Source organism: Mytilus californianus, unplaced genomic scaffold, assembly GCF_021869535.1.
Source record: "Mytilus californianus isolate M0D057914Y unplaced genomic scaffold, xbMytCali1.0.p SCAF_6, whole genome shotgun sequence".
Taxonomy (NCBI): domain Eukaryota; kingdom Metazoa; phylum Mollusca; class Bivalvia; order Mytilida; family Mytilidae; genus Mytilus; species Mytilus californianus.
The window spans coordinates 105,842,883-105,865,152 of record NW_026262712.1 but is presented as its reverse complement, the minus strand read 5'-3'; the positions used below and the strand labels follow the sequence as shown (position 1 = coordinate 105,865,152).

Sequence of the window (22,270 nt, the reverse complement as noted above, 5' to 3'; positions counted from 1 at the left end):
TTGTTCAAGCTCATATAGATATTTACTCTATTTCACCTCCAACCATTTGTAATTCTTTAAAGCTGAAAAATGTAAGTTAAATACATAGAATTTTCCAAGGCTAAGGTATAATTGATACTAATGTCTTAATAGTTTCATACACAATTCTTATCTCAATTAGGAGAAAGTAACAAATCTGGACTATTATTTGATAATTAAAGATATTTGTATATTTGCCCACAACACCATAAACAATGTAATTTTTTTTATTAATTTAATGCCTATCATTTTAGTTTGAATTATCTCAATATGAAATTCTTGGTGCTCATTATGTTAACAGTAATCAAATCAAGAGAACATAATACTGGACATTTAAGTTATGGTAAAACAAACATGAAAACTTTAAACCTTGTCTCCCCCTTACTGTTATATACATGTTATTATTATTAGAACAATGTCATGTATCATATAAAAGTAAAACGAACTCAATTTACATTGTAAACAAACTTTATTTTTCTATACTTATCTTATCTATTTATAACTCTTTATTGCTACTTTCACTTTTCATTGTTTCTCTCACCTTGACAACGTCAAATTCAATGTACCACTTTGAGTACTTCAGTAATTAATTTCTGTATGAAAATTGTCCCCATGACGCCTGCCTTGCAGGCAAAACATGTAGACCATAGCAAATAAAATTGCAGACCATTTGAAGTGTTGTTGTCAATTTTGAGTTTATTATTATTAGTTTATTTGTCTTAGAGGCTATCAATGGGTTGAAAATAATATTAATTTCTTATTTGATTAAAATTATTCTGACACATGTTTATTTCCTAATAAAATAGAAACTGTCTTTTTGGTCTGTTACTGTGTGTTAAAAAGACCAAATATTCACTACTGACCAAAACCTTGTCCTCAGCCAATGAGACTTTTAAGAATACTATGACTCAAATAGATATTAACAAAAGAACAATTGACTGATATGAATATATAATGATGAAACCACTTACAGTTATGGTTGAGCCTGCTGACTTCAAATAGTCATCACTATAGTATGTCACAGTACCAGTGACCGACAACTGACCAGTCTTTCCTACAGGAACTAATTTCTTATAACCTGAAAAAAAAAAACATTTCTTACAAAACATGAATTAAAATTAAAATAAATTTAAAGGTGTAAATTATTTTGATCAACACCCCCACCCATATACTAAATAGTTGTACATTTTACCAATAATTTAAAAAATAAATAAAACTTAATGCCCCCACCGCTACGGTGGGGGCATAAAAATGTTTCATAAAAGCTTTTTGATAGAAAAAATATAATGAAAAGCCATAAAATAGACTACAATTTTATCATTTTTACCCCAAAACATTGTCCCCTGGTGGTTTAACTTAGAAGTTAATAAAAAGCATCACTCGAAATATCATTATGACATCACAATTATAAGCTTTAGGTGCTAATAACATATGCTATGAACAGTTATTTCTCAATAGTCCTTTAGATAATAACATGTAAAGGCAAACTGAGACTGCTGTTTAGACTTCTTTGTTAGCTCATAAAAATTAGTCACAATGTTGTTGGTTTTTAGTTGTATCTTAACTGCAGATGTGATGGAAAGGACGTTTAGAAACCATATTCTTTCAAATTATTCCCCATAATATTAAAACTTAACAATGAGGATAACAAAGTTCGTTTAGCATGTTCACTAACCTAATAGTTAGCAAAGTGTCACAAAAACAGGCCTCCTCAATTAGTATATTAAAAACTTAATTTATTGTATGCATTTTTTAACACCTTTAAATATGTTTATTCAAATTTCCTCTGTCATACAATATGCATATGCAATCCAGGAAAGCAATTGTATTCATTGACTGTAACTTACTGTTGACTAATCTGATGCCATGAACAGTCTCTACTGATGATACAATGGAATCAGAAAAGGAAGCCAATGATTGGTCACTTAATGTCCAATCAAAAACCAGTGAAGAAAAGTTATCAAACTTTCTGCCATTTGAATCTGTGACAGTTATCAAAATATCAAGGTCTCTCCTACAATGAACTGGTATCTGAAAATATATAAATGGAATGGTAAAACAACTGTCTCAAATTTTTCATGTCTGAGCTTTTTATAGCTGACTATACAGTATGGGGTTTTCTTATTGTTGAAGGCCGTACGGTTGCCTATAATTGCTTACATCCACTTCATTTGAACTTGGGTGGATAGTTGTCTCATTGGTTGTCTCTCCTTATTCTTAAATTGACAGTAATAAATTGTCTAAAAAAAATTATGCTTTTTTCACAAAGTAAAGAACTCATGATATTCACTAATAATACACCCAACCACAACAAAGAAAAAAATATAATTTCTAGACACTTGCTTTAGATTAAATATCCCTCTTTCTACTTGATATCACTGCATGTTTATACATTCTTTAGAACAAAAATTATATACTTTCCGCAAGCGTCTAACTGCTGTAGGGAAGAAATTTAAGTGGCCACATCTCTGTATCCAAGTTACTATTGAGGTGTGTTTTTTTTAAACTAATTTCATTTTACAATAAATCATTTAAAAAACAAATTCTACCAATTAATCCCATTAATTACAACATTTTTAAAACTCTTGATAGTCAATTAATTTTGTTTTTAAATGCTTGGTTACCTTCCACGGAGGGTCATGTGATATAATCTTCATTTACTCACTGGTTGTGACACTTCTCTACTGTTGATTGGACACGGAGGTAACCCTTCTGTATAGCCAACTGATGGCTGTAGATGGACTTCAACAGGAGCTGCACAGCTAAATCTGAAGGGGAAACAAAAATATTCAATTACTTAAACTTATCATTAACGAAAAATATTCCTTTTAGTGTATCCTAATAATACATATGAAGTGCCATCTTAAAAATTTATCTACTCTGGCTTCATTATTGTTATTAGTTTGATACCAAATATCATGGATTTCAATGGTACAAGGGAACCACAAATTTAATTGTTCAATAATTACAAATTTTCTATATGAATATATGCAGACTTTGGCAAAACTACGAAATCAAATATCTACAAAGCTGCAAGATTTCCTCAATCCACAAAAATTGGTAACGACGAAAAATAAATGAATCCACAGTAGCCTTGTAATTCATCAGATAAGGAGGTGTGAAGTTAAAGAGGGAAAACAGTTTATGAGATATGGATACAAGAATGGACACACACAGACAGACAAGCATATTACTGCAGGCCTTTTGCAGATTAATTGACTGGGCCCTGATAAGTTTTACATGCAAGCACTTTATTATAATATCACCTAATACTAGCTACTTCTTCAGCAGGGTACTGATTCTTGGCTGTTTTCTCATTACCAACTTTTAGGGTTAATTTCTGAAATATAAATTCAAAATGGATGAATCTGTTTAGTAATTTATATGTTTCTAATCACGAATGACTGTGGTTATTCACATGTAAGCTAATGTTGTATTCAAATTGCTGACTTCAGAAAAAATGTGCTGTGGTTTCTTTCTTTATTTGCATATATGGTGAGACTTCAAAATCATTCTTACATTTCTTCCAGAGCAGCCCTCATATATTTTTGAATAATTTCATAGATTAAGATATAAATAAAAGCAAAAGTGATGTATACATACATTTGTATATGAGACAACAAACCAATGACAAAGAAAACCACAAACCATAGCACTAGTGTTCAACATAAGTCTTCAATATTATCTTAATCTTAAGTATAAAAGTTGAATAAATTTAAAATTGGCTATTAATATCTGCCACTAACAAGAAATTCCCTAAATGACAATAGAAATGACTGGATTGATGGTCAATCTATTGAGGATGAGAAATATTGGTTTTAACTCTGCTTTTGATAAGATTAACACATTACACTGACTTTTTGTAGTGTCCGATCATTACATAAGTCTACAGGAATAAATGCTTCAAAAACAGAATTCTATTCAATTAATTCCAACTAGATAAGTCTTTGCTCTTACTCCTTCTTACAACTTACAATTTTTAACCCAAATTCTACTGAAAAATCTAACCGTAAATGTATTGCATAATCTACTGCATAAAATAAATGCAATAAATATCAGTACTGTATCTTACCTGAACACCAAAATCTTCACAAGTCACATAAAAACTATGTAAACCACCTGTAAACATATAAATAGGTAAATCATAATCAATTGTCTATGTATAGGTAAATCATAATCAATTGTCTATGTATAGGTAAATCATAATCAATTGTCTATGTACAGGTAAATCATAATCAATTGTCTATGTATAGGTAAATCATAACCAAGTGTCTATGTATAGGTAAATCTTAATCAAGTGTCTTTGTATAGGTAAATCTTAATCAAGTGTCTTTGTATAGGTAAATCATAATCAATTGTCTATGTATAGGTAAATCATAATCAAGTGTCAATGTATAGGTAAATCATAATAAAGTGTTTATGTATAGGTAAATCATAATCAATTGTCTATGTATAGGTAAATCATAATCAAGTGTCTATGTATAGGTAAATCATAATCAAGTGTCTATGTATAGGTAAATCATAATCAATTGTCTATGTATAGGTAAATCATAATCAAGTGTCAATGTATAGGTAAATCATAATCAAGTGTTTATGTATAGGTAAATCATAATCAATTGTCTATGTATAGGTAAATCATAATCAAGTGTCAATGTATAGGTAAATCATAATCAAGTGTCAATGTATAGGTAAATCATAATCAATTGTCTATGTACAGGTAAATCATAATCAATTGTCTATGTAATTAACAGACTAGTTATTTCCATGTTATGAAATACTACCTTTACATAAGACACTTAAAATTTGTGCAATTTTTGAATTAAACTATTACAAAATTTCCCTTCATGTGATTTTGATATTGGTATATAAATGAATTGCATATGATACAATATTTCTCTTCTTGAGACAAGTAAATTTACAAAGGTGGAATCTGTTTCTCTAATGATATTTTGAAAATTTGTAGGTAAACATTATCTTTCATTTTCAGTGATCTACAAAAAGATTGTGTTCTTTATATGTGATGTCATCAAGCATTATTGCCTTATTTGTGATGTCATTTGACATAATAATTAAAAATTGACCATTGAAGAACTGAGATCAAGTAAAATGATTAAAATTAGAGAAATCATTTTATCACATATATTGAAAATTTGAAACAGAACCAAAATATACCAAAGTAACAGCCCTTTCATTGCAGTTACTGAATGTATAGATTTCCTTGCAAAATACAAATGTTGTTAACTGCTATGACTACCAATGTAAAACTAAATAAACTTACGAGCATTTCCATACAGTTTAACCTTTTCTATGTTAACTATTTCTTCTTTCTCTTCAGACACTGAAACATCAATTCAATACTTGTTTGAAGATATTCATTACATCTTTCTGTATGTTATGTGTTTGTAAGAAACAATATTTCCTCTCCATTAAATGAAATGTATTTAATAAAATAAAAGTATTATTCACAGAAATGTCACCTATCTTACTTCCAAGCAGCCTGATCATTTCAGTATTAAAATGTATATGCTGTTTTCATTAGATATCAAAAAGTTATTTTTCAGTTATTCTATTTTGATTTAACTTCAAATAAAGAGAACTGTGTTTCCCTCATTATTTCTTTGTTGAATATGAGGTGAAACACTCTTTGTTAGAAACTTATAATTAGTTTAGATGGATGTTGATCTTATAATTTGTATTTTTCCCATATTTTCTATTCATTTGTCTAAAGCTTTAACTCACTGATTATAAGAAAAGTATGTGTTTAAGAAAAATAAACCCTTAGGTCACCCAAATACAACCTCATGGTGTGATAAATACTTCCTCATTTGAACTATCTAAAGGTTTGCCATTGGTTTGCTGTCAAATCTACATACATCTCACATCTCCTTTTACTCACACTACTGCATCTCGTAACATCATTAACAAAATAATGACAAAATAAAAAATAGTCAAAAAAGATCAACTTGAATGAATTTAAAAGTTAACAGAAGAAATAATAATTTTAGAAAGTGAAATACATACTATCTTGGTAATATTTTGATGTATCGAGCACCCATGGCTGTGGTCCACCTGTGAATATAACTTCTTTCAGAGAACCAATAGTAACTACAGCTTCCTTCTCTGGATCTATTGGCTGTGAAAACATATCATTAGTCAAAGGTTAGTATTAATTCTATAAAATATACAGAAAATTATAAGTCACAATTTTTGGTAAATTTGTACCAGGGTATCATATTGTTTTCTTTCCTAATAACATTTACTTCTTCTATATCATGCTCTGATGTAAAAGATTGCAAAGGTATGAAATTTAGGATATAATCATTATTTTCTCTGACATATACACTTGAGCCATGATTTTGTATGTATCTCTTCTTCTTAATGAGTTTTGACCTACGCTTGGTTATCATACGCCCATTTTGTATGTATCTCTTCTTCTTATGAGTTTTGACCTACCCTTGGTTATCTTACGCCCATTTTGTATGTCTCTCTTCTTTAATGAGTTTTGACCTACCCTTGGTTATCTTACGCCCATTTTGTATGTTTCTCTTCTTCTTATAAGTTTTGACCTACCTTGGCTATCTTAAGCCAATTTTTGAGTCTGTACAAAGAACAATGAAGTTAATTTGCTAGTTTGCTTTCAGTACAAGACGACTATGGGTCAGAACAGTATATAAAGTCCAAATGCTTTTTTTTTTTAATTCTTTTATAAATTTATCTATTTGCTAATAATTTAATTTTGGATGTAACGCGTCTTCTGATTGGCTGACGTTGTTTTGTTTATCAGCTCATAGACATAATTTTGTCATGTGACCGTGACGTCATCAACGTTTTTTCGTGGTTTACTACGGTTTAAAATGGAATTTAGAATTAAATTATAAGAAATAACTGTAATATTTTTTCTGTCTATTCAAAATAACATAAAAAATGTGGTGCACACTTTAAAATAACCTGCTACGCGGGTTATTAAGTGTGCACCACATTTTTGATGTTATTCCTTCATAGACAGAAAAAATATTACAGTCATTCCTTAAGTAGATTTATTATCTGAGGACATTATAGTATATTATTATTAAACGTTCTGAAATTATTTTTTTTAATTGTCACTTAATTTAAACATACCACTAAAGGATCATAGGCTGCTATGGTAACAGTTGATTCTAACTTGATATTTTCATAGACATAAGAGGCTTTGACTTGTGTGTGACCTTTCTGTGCTGCTTTAACCTTAATAGTTCTACATCCCTCTTCAGGTAAACTTGACCCTAAAATCAGTATAGAAATAAATATTTTATTCAATGGCTCATTGAGGAGCATCCAGAAAGTTTCAATAGCTGTTTGCTTGTTTGGTAAATTTCTATCCTTTCCTTCAACCCTAAATGCAGCTACCATTGACTGAACTGTTTCTTCATTGTGATTTTGCAAATTATGTTTAAATAAAAATGACCATGTTATGTGTCTGTATTATTTTAAAAGAACATTCCACCTCATATCCTTCAAACCAATTGGAATTATATCCTAATTTGGAATAAGTATACCAAAAGAGGAGGTATAAGAGTCCTTATTTGGCCCCTGAAATCATTGTATTCTCCAATTCAAATGAATAATAATACATAGATCGATCCAATACATGCAAATTTACTATCTGTGATGTCATAATACATGCAAATTTACTATCTGTGATGTCATTAAGACTTCATAACAAGAATATGTGTCCATAGGACATCATGTCTCACAGCACTAGCAAATTTCCATGTTCTGTGAAATCAGGGTCAAAATAGTAATTTGGAATACAATTAAAAAAACTCACATTATAATGAACATGTTGATGTAAATACATCTTCAGAGTAAACTACATTAAACCATAGCTTTAACCCCAAACAGGATAAACCAACAGACAGACATACAGACTGGAAAACACAATGCCCCCTACTATTGTAATAATATCATAATAATATCTGCAAAAACAACTAAACTAGAGGCTCTCAAGAGCCTGTGTCGCTCACTTTATCTACTGTGGTTTTGGAAATATGTAAAATAATGTTAAAATCATAATAAATAGTATTAGATACCCTAATAATGATTGAGGCTAAGTTTAAAGGACAATAACTCCAACAAGATGTCAATTGACCATTTTGGTCATGTTGGCTTATTTGTAGATCTTACTTTGCTGAACATTATTGCTGTTTACAGTTTATCTCTATCTATAAAAATATTCAAGATAATAACCAAAAACTGCAAAATTTCCTTAAAATTACCAATTCAGGGGCAGCAACCCAACAAAGAATTTGCTCTAAATAATTTAGTTTCAGAGATATAAGCCAAAAACTGCATTTTACCCCTATGTTCTATTTTTAGCCATGGCGGCCATCTTGGTTGACAGACAGGGCCATCGGACAAATTTTTTTAACTAAATACCCTAATGATGATTGTGGCTAAGTTTGGTTTACTTCTAATAATCAAGAGGTTTCTTGGAAAATGTTTTCTTTAAAAAAACTTTTCAAACGAATGACATCAAAGAACGACATACACTCAGTGATGACAAGAGCTCACACTGGCCCAAATCTGTGTGGTGAGGAGAGAGAAAATCAGTGAAAAAAAAACAAAGAATATAACCCATGGAACAACATGCCCCACTTGCACGATCACATTACCATGTTCAGTGAACCAAGAAATCAGGGTCAATATCGCAATTTGGTTTCAAATTTAACAAGTGAAACTGTGAGCTACTGCTCACTGATGATACTCTGCCCAGTTACTTGACAGTAAACAGGAAGTTGTTGAGTGATGAATCTGAAAACGCATCACACGATATAGATGACTAATACAAACCCTGAAACCAAATTACAGAATAATGTAGTTCCTAAGAAAGATGCGACGAAAAATATTCATGGGACGGACAGACGGACTGACGGACGGACTGACGGATGGACGGACAGAGATAAAACAGTATATCCCCACTTTTTTAAAGCGGGGTATAAAAAGTTCACATCAAAATGAACATATCCACTAAGAACGGATAGACTGAACATCAGATAATAGACATAATGTCACTCTACTTTGGTTAGGGGGTGGGGGATAAAAAATCCTTCAGGAAATCACACCAGATTAATAAACATACCGTTAACTTTACTGAAAACTACCTCATCTGTAATTGTCACATTTATTCTCATCTTTCTACAGTCACCAAAGCTAACCTGACGACCTAAAACAAATATCAAGTAGACGTTTCAATAAAATATTTCACCTGTCTTACCAATAATCTTTTCATTAAGTCTTGTTTTTGGAAATCTTCATTTCAAAAAATGTTAGCCTCTTACAAGTTATAATGTAGCATATGAAACTGTTAAAAAATCATCATTTTTTAAGGTAGCTAATTATCACATTTTTATTGATCATGATTTTATCATTGGTATTTTTTCTGTATTGTATATTAACATTTTAAAGTATTTCAAAGGGTGCAAAAATTTGAACTTTTTGAAAAATATTACTGAATTCACAAAGTAAATTTTTACATTTTTTACATTTTAGTTGATATTTGAATTTTCAAGAAAAATGCAATTTTGGTTTGAAAATTTCACACTAAAAAAATATGTCAGGTTCATATTACAAATAAAGTCTTGTGTAAATGATTTTTTTTTTTCACTTTGTAAGTTCCTACTTATTTTGGTTTACTGTTGGAATATTATTGTTATTTCTACAACTGTTCAAAACTGACTGAATATCCAAAGAACCAAAAAACAATAGAAGACTGTAATATATAATATTATATTTTAAACAATCCCACTGTAGTAAAGTTCATTAGATTTAAACATATCAATCACAAATGCAGATAAAAATGTGGATAAGAGCTATCCATCACACTCCACTAACCTTCTAGTAAACCAAAAACAGCTAGAGGCAATTCTAGTTCTGTGTCAACCATGGCTTCAACACGTTTGGGTATAAACTCCATTTTGGATGGTGGCAAGACATGTATCTGAAGTATTAGCAATTTATATTAATTATATAAATAAATATGATACTTATTAAAAAATATCTTTTTAATTTAAAATTTAGAATAATGCACTCTCTTACCGTATAAACTAGGTGATCCATCATTACCAGTCAGAGGGTTGTAGAAGTGATACTGGATGTGACTTGATGTAGGTTTGTTTGACATTGCTTCCATTATTATGTTTAAAGTTGAAGAAATAAAAGACTAGATGACTAATATACGTCACCCTTTAATATCTTTATCAGATATTACAAGATAAAAACAAGTTGAACTGTGAACTAATACTCATTAATATCACATAGTGTTTTCTCTGGAGGGTTAAAGATTAATGGGCTCCCATGCATTAATTTATATCTACAGGTATCCTTAAAATTCAAATACCCTATTATTCTATATAAGCCCCCATGCTTTCAAATTCATGACAACTATCCTTTCAGTCAATCCATCATCCATCAAAAAATGTCTAAGGACAACAGATACTATAAGCTGAAATCAATAAACCAATGAAGGATGGATATGAAAATGAATCACAAGGTTTAAAATGTTCACATGGAGCTTGATACCAAATTTAAGAAGGCTTGGATTTATAGTAGTTCCTGAGAAAATGCAATTAACATTTTACACATTACCATTCCGTGTTAAAACATATAAGTATTCCGTTTTCAAGAAGTTGATGAGTGATGAATGTGAAAACACACCCAAAATGTAAAGCATGCTCACACTCCTCACAGTGACCTATAGTTGCTAACCTTTCATGTCATTTGGTCTCATTGGCAATCATACCACATCTTCTTATTTCTATATCACAAGAATCTAGAACATTATGAAAGGAATTATTTGTCTTACCGTAGAAGATCCTTTATGAGCCTGATTTCTGGTGTCTGCTGCTGTAACTATAGATTTTCCCAAGTTACTAGTAGTTATCTCCCCTCTCACATTGACAGAGGTTGTGTCAAGGTTATTTGATGACCATATATAGTCTCCACTGCCACCGGTTGCCTGTTAAAATAGATAAAATACAAAAATTAATAATAAATATACTATGAGAGAAATTGTCAGCTAAAATTTAAGATATAATTACTGGCAGCGATGCAATTACTTGAGAAAAATTAATGTATTCATAATGTTGGATAAAGTTAAAGCAAGTTCTGCCCATTTCAAAAGCTAAAACAAACTTATTGCTGACATAAAAAACTCAATTTTAATAGATAGTAATGTAGATATGAAATCAAAGTTTTACACTATAATTTCTAGCAGCTTATATGACAATACTTGTATAAATAGTGTTGCAGTTTTGACATCATCATAAATCATGTGTTACAAATTTATATTTTAATGAAAATTTGAATATAAAGAAGGTTGCTTCTTGTAATGAAGCTACTGAATAAAGAATTCTGAATGAAAAATATGAAGTCTTTTTTTGAATGTTTTACAGACTTTGTTGGACATTAGTGGATATCTATGTTACATATGGCAAGGGATACCTTTCCTTTACTGCACTGAATAGGTAAGGACAACAGATTTAAAGTTTGATGAAAAAATACTTTGTCATTTTTGGGGATTCCTAAATAATTTTGTACCTTGCTAAGTTTTCAGTATATCTATCAAACCTACAATTGTGCCCTGTCTATCAAATATCCAAACATTGACTATTTTAAAGATAGAACAATTTTCTTGCTGATTATACCTTCAGTTGGTATCTGTGATTTGTCTCTCTAACAGGATCCCATGGGAAGTATAACAATGGAGGGTGTACTTGAATAGGATCATAAATCTCCACATCTTGGGTCTGTTTGATTACTGGATTAATGGCATACTCTGATCCATCCTGAAATATATTTCAAAATACAAACTACCAAAGATTTGGCATTAGATAACAATCTCAAAAACATTCTTTTCTTTATTAAATTTCAAAAACACACATCATAACTTATTAACTAAATTACTTTTCCTAACGTCCCCTTGAATGTTGTCTCCCTTACTTGCAGAGTGAGTGTATTTTTGAGCTCCGATAAATCTTCGATTTTCTGTTGTAAAACAGTCTTGGAGTCAAATTTTTTTTTGGATTTTCGTATGCATAGAGGATTTTGCTATGTATTTTCTGTGTTTATAGACTTTCTCAGTCAGGAGATAGTGAGATTCTATTGACATTTTATCTGTGCGACATCTGAATTCAACTCACCAGTTTTTCAAAATGGCCAATATACAAAGAACACTATCGGTTCATTTTTATACTCGTGGTTTTAAGGGGATAACACACGATGAAATAATAAAGGAACTTGAAAAACAAATAACATTAGAGAGTGTTAAATCCATCCAATTGACTGAAAAAAGCTGTGTTGTTACTTTAAGCAACCTAGATGCTAAAGAAAGGTTAGTACAGTGTGATTTAACAATAAAAAATAGAAGCGTCAAATTTATTGATGTAGACAACACAATAACAAACATAACAATCAAAGACCTTCCATATGAACTAAATGACTGCTATCTAGCTACACAGATGCTTCAGTATGGCAATGTCGTCCCGGGTTCAGTAAAGCGGGGATATATTCGAGGAAAAAATATAGAAAATGGTTCAAGATACATTCAAATCATTAATTGTGTTCCGACAATACCAAACAAAACAACATTTGGGAGATATGATGTCCGAATGTTTGCCGACAATGGTCGTACAGAATGTATACATTGTAAACAAAGAAACCACCCTTCCTATGCTTGCAAAGATAAACCAGATCATAGTAAGCGCTGCTATAACTGTTCAGAAATTGGGCATTTTGCACGAGACTGTCTTAACGAATCAAAATGTTCCTTCTGTAAAAAAAACGGACATGTCCGTAATGACTGCGTTGACTTTAAACACCATACTATGATCAAGTCATATGGTAATTATGCTAGCGAAATTCTCGAAGGTAGAGAAGCTCAAGAAAACGACAAAAATGAAAGTCAGTCCACTGACCCCTTACAAGTGGCAACAAACCATCTACAAACACCTGATAACTACCACACCAAATCAAAAGGGACAAACGTAATGTTAGGAGCTTCAAATTGTTTGAGAGTGGGTCGATTTGAAGACAATTTAATCAATGCCTCTATAAATGGTGCTACCCTAGAAAAAATAGATCAGTGTTTGGGTGCGGCTTTTGAAAACCATCGTGTGAAAAGCAATGGTTCAAATGTAGGCAAGGTCATCATAAGCTTAGGTACTAATGACTTGAGTAAAAACAAACACGACAGTGATCAGGTGAATGTTTTTGCAACACAAGCTATAGTCAAAGTCAAACAAGCATTTCCGAATGCGGATATTGGTGTGTGTGGTATTATTCCGAGAAAAGGGAACAGTAACCATATTCACACAGTAAATGAAACAGCTACAAATGTGAATAAATTTTTGGAAAAATTGTGTCTCAAAGATGAAGTGCTGACCTATATAGATGTAGAACACATATTCACAAAAAATGGTAACGTGGTTAAGGCGCTTTATGAAAAAACAGATACCAGTGGAGTTCATATCACAATTGAAGGGGCTCAAACAATTCGAGTCAAACTACGTGAATTTCTTCACCCTAAGCTGTCACAAATCCAGCACACACCTCGTCCTGGTGACACCAAGCGCAAACTTAGTGACATATCGCTGACGCCAATGTCTGCAGAGAAAGAGAGTAAACAAAGTAAACAAGGTTCTCCGAATGAATATGAGTGATAATAGACAAACCGAAATTACTATCATATTTGTTACTTTTTAAGTAAAACTATAAAAACAAATCAATCTAAAAATGTTATTTGTACATATGTTTTATTTTACTGAATTGCATTCTTTGAATTATTATTATAGATTATTTTTCAATCTATTGTACTTCAAACTGAGTCGATGTATCTGTATTATTATATTTTTAGGTAGACAATTTGAAATGTGTTCAGTAATAGTGTATTGTTATGTGTGGTCAATGACTCGTAAAATTGAAAGTAAACATAAAACGGTAGCGTTGATCGTGAACTTTCAAATAAATCAACGAGGCATAGCGGTGTTAAAATGTAAATCAAATCGTGTACTCTAAAAAAAACTACTAAAGAATGTCGATCCAAATCATAACTTTGAATGTAAACGGCTTACGTGATAAAAAGAAACGTAATTTAGTTTTCAATTGGTTAGCAAACAAAAAATATGATTTAATTTGTCTACAAGAAACACATTGCACAGTAAATGATATAATACAGTGGCAAAATGAATGGAAGACAAATGGGGGCAATAAAAGTGTTTGGAATTGCGGAACCAGTGATTCTCGTGGTGTCTCTATTTTACAAACCAAAAGTTGTCCCGGCGAAGTTGTGTTTGATAATACTAACTCGCAAAACGGTCGAATAATAAAATGCAGCATCAAAACGGAAAGTGCGATTTATCATATATCTAATATATATGCCAACAATAGTGGCATCGAGAGGAAACGGCTTTTTGAATCATTTCATAAATTTTTTGGTAATTTTAAAGACGATAGTGTAGATCATTACAATATTTTGGTAGGGGATTTTAACTGTACTCTTGACAAAACAAATGATCGAAATCCTTCTCATTCTCGTGATGATATTGGTACAAAGGAATTACTTTTTTTATTGTCACAATATGATCTAACAGATATATGGAGGGACAGATATCCAAAAGACAAACGGTATACGTTTCAGAGAGGAAATTCTAAGTCTAGAATAGACTATATCTTTTGTGATAAAAGTCTTTCAAATAAAGTTCACAATGTTGGTATCTCGCATTGTCCTTTTAGCGATCATGATCTTGTGTCGTTCAAATTAAAACTTGACGAAATACAAAGAGGCCCGGGTACATGGATAATGAATATAAGTACAATAAAAAGTGAAGAATTTAAAAATGCATTTGAAATTTGGTGGGAAACCTGGAAAAATGAAAAAAATAGGTTCGAAAAAATTCAAGACTGGTGGGATGTAACAAAATCACAAATAAAAAAGTTAACAATGGAAGTAAGTAAAACCTTAAACAAAAATTCTCAAAAAAGTTATATTATTAACCTTGAACAGAAATTAGAAAAACTCAAATTAAATAGTATCACGTCTGGGGAGGTTGAAAATAAGATATCAGAAATAGAATCACTAATTAAAAACTACTATGAGAACAAATTAGAGGCGTCAAAAATAAGGGCGCGTGTAAAATGGGCGGAAGAAGGGGAAAAATCGTCAAGCTACTTTTTCAATCTCGAAAAGCAAAACGGAAAAAATAAATTATGGAGTCGAATAAAAACAGAAAATGGGCATTATAAATACAATATAGACGAAATACTAAATGAACAACTTAAATTTTACTCAAATTTATTTAGCTCCGAGGGATGGCATTTGGAAAGTGCTCAAGATTTAACAAGCCACATCGAAAACAAACTAAATGACGACGACAAACAATTACTTGACCGTGATATTACCGCGGAGGAAATAAAGAAAGTTCTAAAAATTATAAAAACAAATAAATCCCCAGGGGAGGACGGGATCATATCTGAATTTTATATAATATTTTGGAATATCATACAAGAAGAATTTTGTACGTTATTGCAAGAAATATTTAATAAAAAAACATTGTCGGACTCACAATATAAAGGAGTCTTAACATTACTATTTAAGGGCGGGGAACGAGAAAATATACGAAACTGGCGCCCTCTTACACTACTGAATTGCGATTATAAAATTATAGCAAAAATACTAGCAGAAAGACTAAAAATAGTCCTTCCAATGCTTATTCATCCCGACCAAAAAGGGTTTGTAAAAGGCAGACATATAACGGAAGCGAATAGAATGATACAGGATATCATAGAATATATTGATGATGAAGATGAAGAGGGTATAATTGTCTTTTTAGACCAACAAAAGGCCTTTGATAGGATGGAATGGGGATGGCTAGACTTCGTTATGAAGGAATTTAATTTTGGAGACAATTTCCGTGGTTGGGTTCAAATGCTATTAAAACGTGCAAAGACGTGTATCAAAACAAATGGCTACGTCTCAAAATATTTTTCAATTTCTAGATCAGCCAGGCAGGGGTGTCCTATAGCCCCTTTTTTATATATATTACAGGCAGAGCCCTTGGCCTGTGCAATAAGGGCAGAAAAAGACATTCAAGGCATTATATTGCCTGGGGAAGAAAATGGGGAGCTACTAGAAACCAAATTGAATATGTTTGCAGACGACACACAATTATTTAATAAAAATGAAATTTCTGTTAGAAAATCTTTTGAAATATTAGACAAATATGAAAAGGCATCGGGTTCTAAAATTAATTACGAAAAGACTAAGGGAATAAATATTGGCGCAAATAAACACAAACGGCCTACTTTTCAAAAGATAAGCTGGACAACAGATAACATAAAAACACTAGGTATTCACCATGGTTATAACATTGATAATGACAAAATTTGGAAAACAATATTAGAAAAAGTACAAAATTGTGTACACGTTTGGAAAAGTAGAAAATTGACATACACTGGAAAAGTCCTTATTGTTAAAAATTTAATTATTTCAGTGTGTGGTTATGAGTTAGAAATAAGAGGTATACCTGAAAAATACAAAAAAGATTTGAATAAGATAATATGGAATTTTATTTGGGATGGTAAAGTGAATCAAGTAGACCGTAAGGTTTGTTGTTTAGATGTTAAAAAGGGGGGCATGGGAATGGTAAATTTGGATAGTTGGATAGAAAGTAAATATATCAAATCGTTATATTCGATATTACACAAGCCATTATCTAGTTGGAATGCAATAGGTAAATTTTGGTTAAAAAAATACGATAAGAAATTTGCAGATGAACTTTTTTTGTGTAGATGTTCTGACCTTTCAGGTCTTGCGATCAAAAACCTACCACATTATTACAAAAGCGCTTTACAATCGTGGTCAAAATTGACAAGTATCACACAGGGTATCTTTAACGAAATGGAAGTAAAGAAACAGCGATTATTTGGAAACTCAAATATTTTATTTCAGGGCAAATCTTTATTTTATTCTTCTTTTTCAAAAAGTCAAATAAAAACTATTGATGATATATGGGACAATAATACCAAAGATTTTAAATCGTGCAATGAAATATATCAACAACTAATAGATAAACGTAATTGTATTTCGGAATACTCGCGAATTAAAAGTTCCATACCACAAACATTCGTGCAGATTTTAAAAAACAACGATGTTCAACGCACTTTAAAAAGCCACAAAATCAAAATGTCTGAAAACCTTGAATTTCTAAATCCAGATAATAAAATCATTAAAATCAAAGATTTGACATTAAAATATCTACAGTTAAACATAAACATAACTGAGACCCCTAAGTGTCAAACAAAATGGGAAAAATTGTATAGCGAGTATATAAATTGGGAAAAAATTTGGCTAAATCTCAGTAAAATGGATATTAATAGAAAAGTTAAAGAATTTCAATGGAAATGTATACACAGGATTATATATACCGAAAAGAGACTGCAAATAATGCATATGTCAAATGGAAAATGTCACTTATGTGATGAAAATAATAATATTGAAACACTCGAGCATTTATTTTATCAATGTAATAATGTTAAACCATTGATAGAAACAGTTGTCAGAAATTTACAACTTTGTAACCTAATAAATAACGAGACGCTCGTTGAAAAAGATATTTTAATAGGAATCTGTACAGATAATTCGAATAATATAATTGTTAATGCAATAATACTTTATTTTAAATGGGCTATTTGGAAAATACGTAATAAATGCAAATTCGATAAAATTAAACTGAATATGCAGTCTATACAAAGCCTGTTGAAATTGCAAATGAAAAACGAATTAAAACTACTCTTGCTACGCTCGGATATAAAGTATATATGCAGATCAAAAATTCAACTCTTTATCGAAAAAATATAAGAAGATATACTTAGTTCTACTGCTCTAAACTAAAGGTGTGTTCGATTCCATATATAATAATCTTATTGTATTTTAGAAAGAACGTAGTGAACAATAAGTTATTTTTACAGAAAGAAATATTTGTATTGTAATCGATATTTGAATCTATGTCTGTGCATATTATGTATATTAGTAAATTACCACATATATCATGCTTCTTAATACATTAGTACTTACCACATGTGCTTTATCCTTTTATAATCCATACTTATATATTACAGAATAATTTCAATTTTTGTTCAATCACATCAATAATTTCCAATTCAAATTTTCTCAATCAAATATATAGTTTTCAAGTTTAAATATTTAAAACACATGTTAGTCAGTGAACCGGATATACGATAGTGATTATGTATTACAGTGATGCTTAACAGGTAAAATCGATTGTATTGGTTATTTAAATATATGTATGTAAAACTATTGTAAGTTTAAATTCATTTGATTTTTTCCCTGGTCAAGTGAGGCTGTTAAAATACAGGGGCCCCTAAGTATGCGACCTGGGCTACTTAGGTATTTATATATCAGGAAATGATTGAATAAAAATATTTGTTATCGTTAAAAAAAAAAAAAAAAAAAAAAAACGTCCCCTTTAGGAACACTGTCTTAAAATCTATAGCACACCAAAATTAAAGCCCACAATGTAATTCAGTTATAAACAACTGTGCCATGTATGTAAAACTCTCATTCACTAATTAATGAATGATTAAATAAATATTAACTGCAGTTTTTATACTAATAGTACAAAGATTAATTCAAATTATATACAATGTTTTTATTAAATCTTTAAAAATAAGACTATTTGAGCTCATAAAAATACACAAAGATAAGTTTTACCTTTCTTATAATGGTTGTCAGGGCTCCATCTATATTTGTTTTCCCCTTCTGTAATGTTGTTACTGTGTGATATGTCCCATTTTTAGTTGAGTAATGTAATTTAAAATATGTGTCTGGGAAGGCAGCATCAATAATTATATTCTGAAATAAGAGTAAATCATATTTAATGGCCGACAAACATTACATCAACAAAATATATATTTGGAACAACTTTTGTAACTGATGATCAAACCCACTCTGTATTTTTTTTTGTTTTAGACATTTAGGCATTTGTACAGAAACTTAAAAAATCCCATTCCATCTAGGGAAAATATAACTCCATCAGCTAAAGAATACTGTAGTGGTCTGAAAATAATTTTTGTACTTTGAAGTTTATAAGACACCTTAAAGTTAATATAAACCTATATCTTATACCAACACATAAAGGGAAACCTATATCTTATACCAACACATAAAGGGAAACCTATATCTTATACCAACACATAAAGGGAAACCTATATCTTATACCAACACATAAAAGGAAACCTATATCTTATACCAACACATAAAGGGAAACCTATATCTTATACCAACACATAAAGGGAAACCTATATCTTATACCCCTATATCTTATACCAACACATAAAGGGAAACCTATATCTTATACCAACACATAAAGGGAAACCTATATCTTATACCAACACATAAGGGAAACCTATATCTTATACCAACACATAAAGGGAAACCTATATCTTATACCAACACATAAAGGGAAACCTATATCTTATACCAACACATAAAGGGAAACCTATATCTTATACCAACACATAAAGGGAAACCTATATCTTATACCAACACATAAAGGGAAACCTATATCTTATACCAACACATAAAAGGAAACCTATATCTTATACCAACACATAAAGGGAAACCTATATCTTATACCAACACATAAAGGGAAACCTATATCTTATACCAACACATAAAAGGAAACCTATATCTTATACCAACACATAAAGGGAAACCTATATCTTATACCAACACATAAAGGGAAACCTATATCTTATACCAACACATAAAGGGAAACCTATATCTTATACCAACACATAAAGGGAAACCTATATCTTATACCAACACATAAAAGGAAACCTATATCTTATACCAACACATAAAAGGAAACCTATATCTTATACCAACACATAAAAGGAAACCTATATCTTATACCAACACATAAAGGGAAACCTATATCTTATACCAACACATAAAGGGAAACCTATATCTTATACCAACACATAAACCTATATCTTATACCAACACATAAAGGGAAACCTATATCTTATACCAACACATAAAAGGAAACCTATATCTTATACCAACACATAAAGGGAAACCTATATCTTATACCAACACATAAAGGGAAACCTATATCTTATACCAACACATAAAAGGAAACCTATATCTTATACCAACACATAAAAGGAAACCTATATCTTATACCAACACATAAAGGGAAACCTATATCTTATACCAACACATAAAGGGAAACCTATATCTTATACCAACACATAAAAGGAAACCTATATCTTATACCAACACATAAAGGGAAACCTATATCTTATACCAACACATAAAGGGAAACCTATATCTTATACCAACACATAAAGGGAAACCTATATCTTATACCAACACATAAAGGGAAACCTATATCTTATACCAACACATAAAAGGAAACCTATATCTTATACCAACACATAAAAGGAAACCTATATCTTATACCAACACATAAAAGGAAACCTATATCTTATACCAACACATAAAGGGAAACCTATATCTTATACCAACACATAAAGGGAAACCTATATCTTATACCAACACATAAACCTATATCTTATACCAACACATAAAGGGAAACCTATATCTTATACCAACACATAAAAGGAAACCTATATCTTATACCAACACATAAAGGGAAACCTATATCTTATACCAACACATAAAGGGAAACCTATATCTTATACCAACACATAAAGGGAAACCTATATCTTATACCAACACATAAAAGGAAACCTATATCTTATACCAACACATAAAAGGAAACCTATATCTTATACCAACACATAAAGGGAAACCTATATCTTATACCAACACATAAAGGGAAACCTATATCTTATACCAACACATAAAGGGAAACCTATATCTTATACCAACACATAAAGGGAAACCTATATCTTATACCAACACATAAAGGGAAACCTATATCTTATACCAACACATAAAGGGAAACCTATATCTTATACCAACACATAAAGGGAAACCTATATCTTATACCAACACATAAAGGGAAACCTATATCTTATACCAACACATAAAGGGAAACCTATATCTTATACCAACACATAAACCTATATCTTATACCAACACATAAAGGGAAACCTATATCTTATACCAACACATAAAAGGAAACCTATATCTTATACCAACACATAAAGGGAAACCTATATCTTATACCAACACATAAAGGGAAACCTATATCTTATACCAACACATAAAAGGAAACCTATATCGTATACCAACACATAAAAGGAAACCTATATCTTATACCAACACATAAAGGGAAACCTATATCTTATACCAACACATAAAGGGAAACCTATATCTTATACCAACACATAAAGGGAAACCTATATCTTATACCAACACATAAAGGGAAACCTATATCTTATACCAACACATAAAGGGAAACCTATATCTTATACCAACACATAAAGGGAAACCTATATCTTATACCAACACATAAAGGGAAACCTATATCTTATACCAACACATAAAGGGAAACCTATATCTTATACCAACATATAAAGGGAAACCTATATCTTATACCAACACATAAAGGGAAACCTATATCTTATACCAACACATAAAGGGAAACCTATATCTTATACCAACACATAAAGGGAAACCTATATCTTATACCAACACATAAAGGGAAACCTATATCTTATACCAACACATAAAAGGAAACCTATATCTTATACCAACACATAAAAGGAAACCTATATCTTATACCAACACATAAAGGGAAACCTATATCTTATACCAACATATAAAGGGAAACCTATATCTTATACCAACATATAAAAGGAAACCTATATCTTATACCAACACATAAAGGGAAACCTATATCTTATACCAACACATAAAGGGAAACCTATATCTTATACCAACATATAAAAGGAAACCTATATCTTATACCAACACATAAAGGGAAACCTATATCTTATACCAACACATAAAGGGAAACCTATATCTTATACCAACACATAAAGGGAAACCTATATCTTATACCAACACATAAAGGGAAACCTATATCTTATACCAACACATAAAGGGAAACCTATATCTTATACCAACATATAAAAGGAAACCTATATCTTATACCAACATATAAAGGGAAACCTATATCTTATACCAACACATAAAGGGAAACCTATATCTTATACCAACACATAA

General features: G+C 30.8%; 1 protein-coding gene across 2 annotated transcripts in view; it reads right to left on the bottom strand.

Annotated features, from left to right (window-relative positions):
* The window catches only part of LOC127706751 (nuclear pore membrane glycoprotein 210-like), an 84,489-nt gene that overhangs the window by 36,048 nt on the left and 26,171 nt on the right, over nucleotides 1–22,270 (bottom strand). For both annotated transcript variants that reach the window (XM_052211409.1, XM_052211410.1), the window contains 13 exons: nucleotides 18,782–18,922; nucleotides 11,700–11,840; nucleotides 10,859–11,011; nucleotides 9,889–9,994; nucleotides 9,137–9,220; nucleotides 7,138–7,280; nucleotides 6,040–6,151; nucleotides 5,297–5,356; nucleotides 4,091–4,137; nucleotides 3,285–3,358; nucleotides 2,684–2,786; nucleotides 1,866–2,049; nucleotides 990–1,096 (listed from right to left, as the gene is read on the bottom strand). In XM_052211409.1, coding sequence (XP_052067369.1) covers nucleotides 990–1,096; nucleotides 1,866–2,049; nucleotides 2,684–2,786; nucleotides 3,285–3,358; nucleotides 4,091–4,137; nucleotides 5,297–5,356; nucleotides 6,040–6,151; nucleotides 7,138–7,280; nucleotides 9,137–9,220; nucleotides 9,889–9,994; nucleotides 10,859–11,011; nucleotides 11,700–11,840; nucleotides 18,782–18,922 — 1,455 coding nt within the window. The remainder of the gene's footprint in view (nucleotides 1–989; nucleotides 1,097–1,865; nucleotides 2,050–2,683; nucleotides 2,787–3,284; nucleotides 3,359–4,090; nucleotides 4,138–5,296; nucleotides 5,357–6,039; nucleotides 6,152–7,137; nucleotides 7,281–9,136; nucleotides 9,221–9,888; nucleotides 9,995–10,858; nucleotides 11,012–11,699; nucleotides 11,841–18,781; nucleotides 18,923–22,270) is intronic.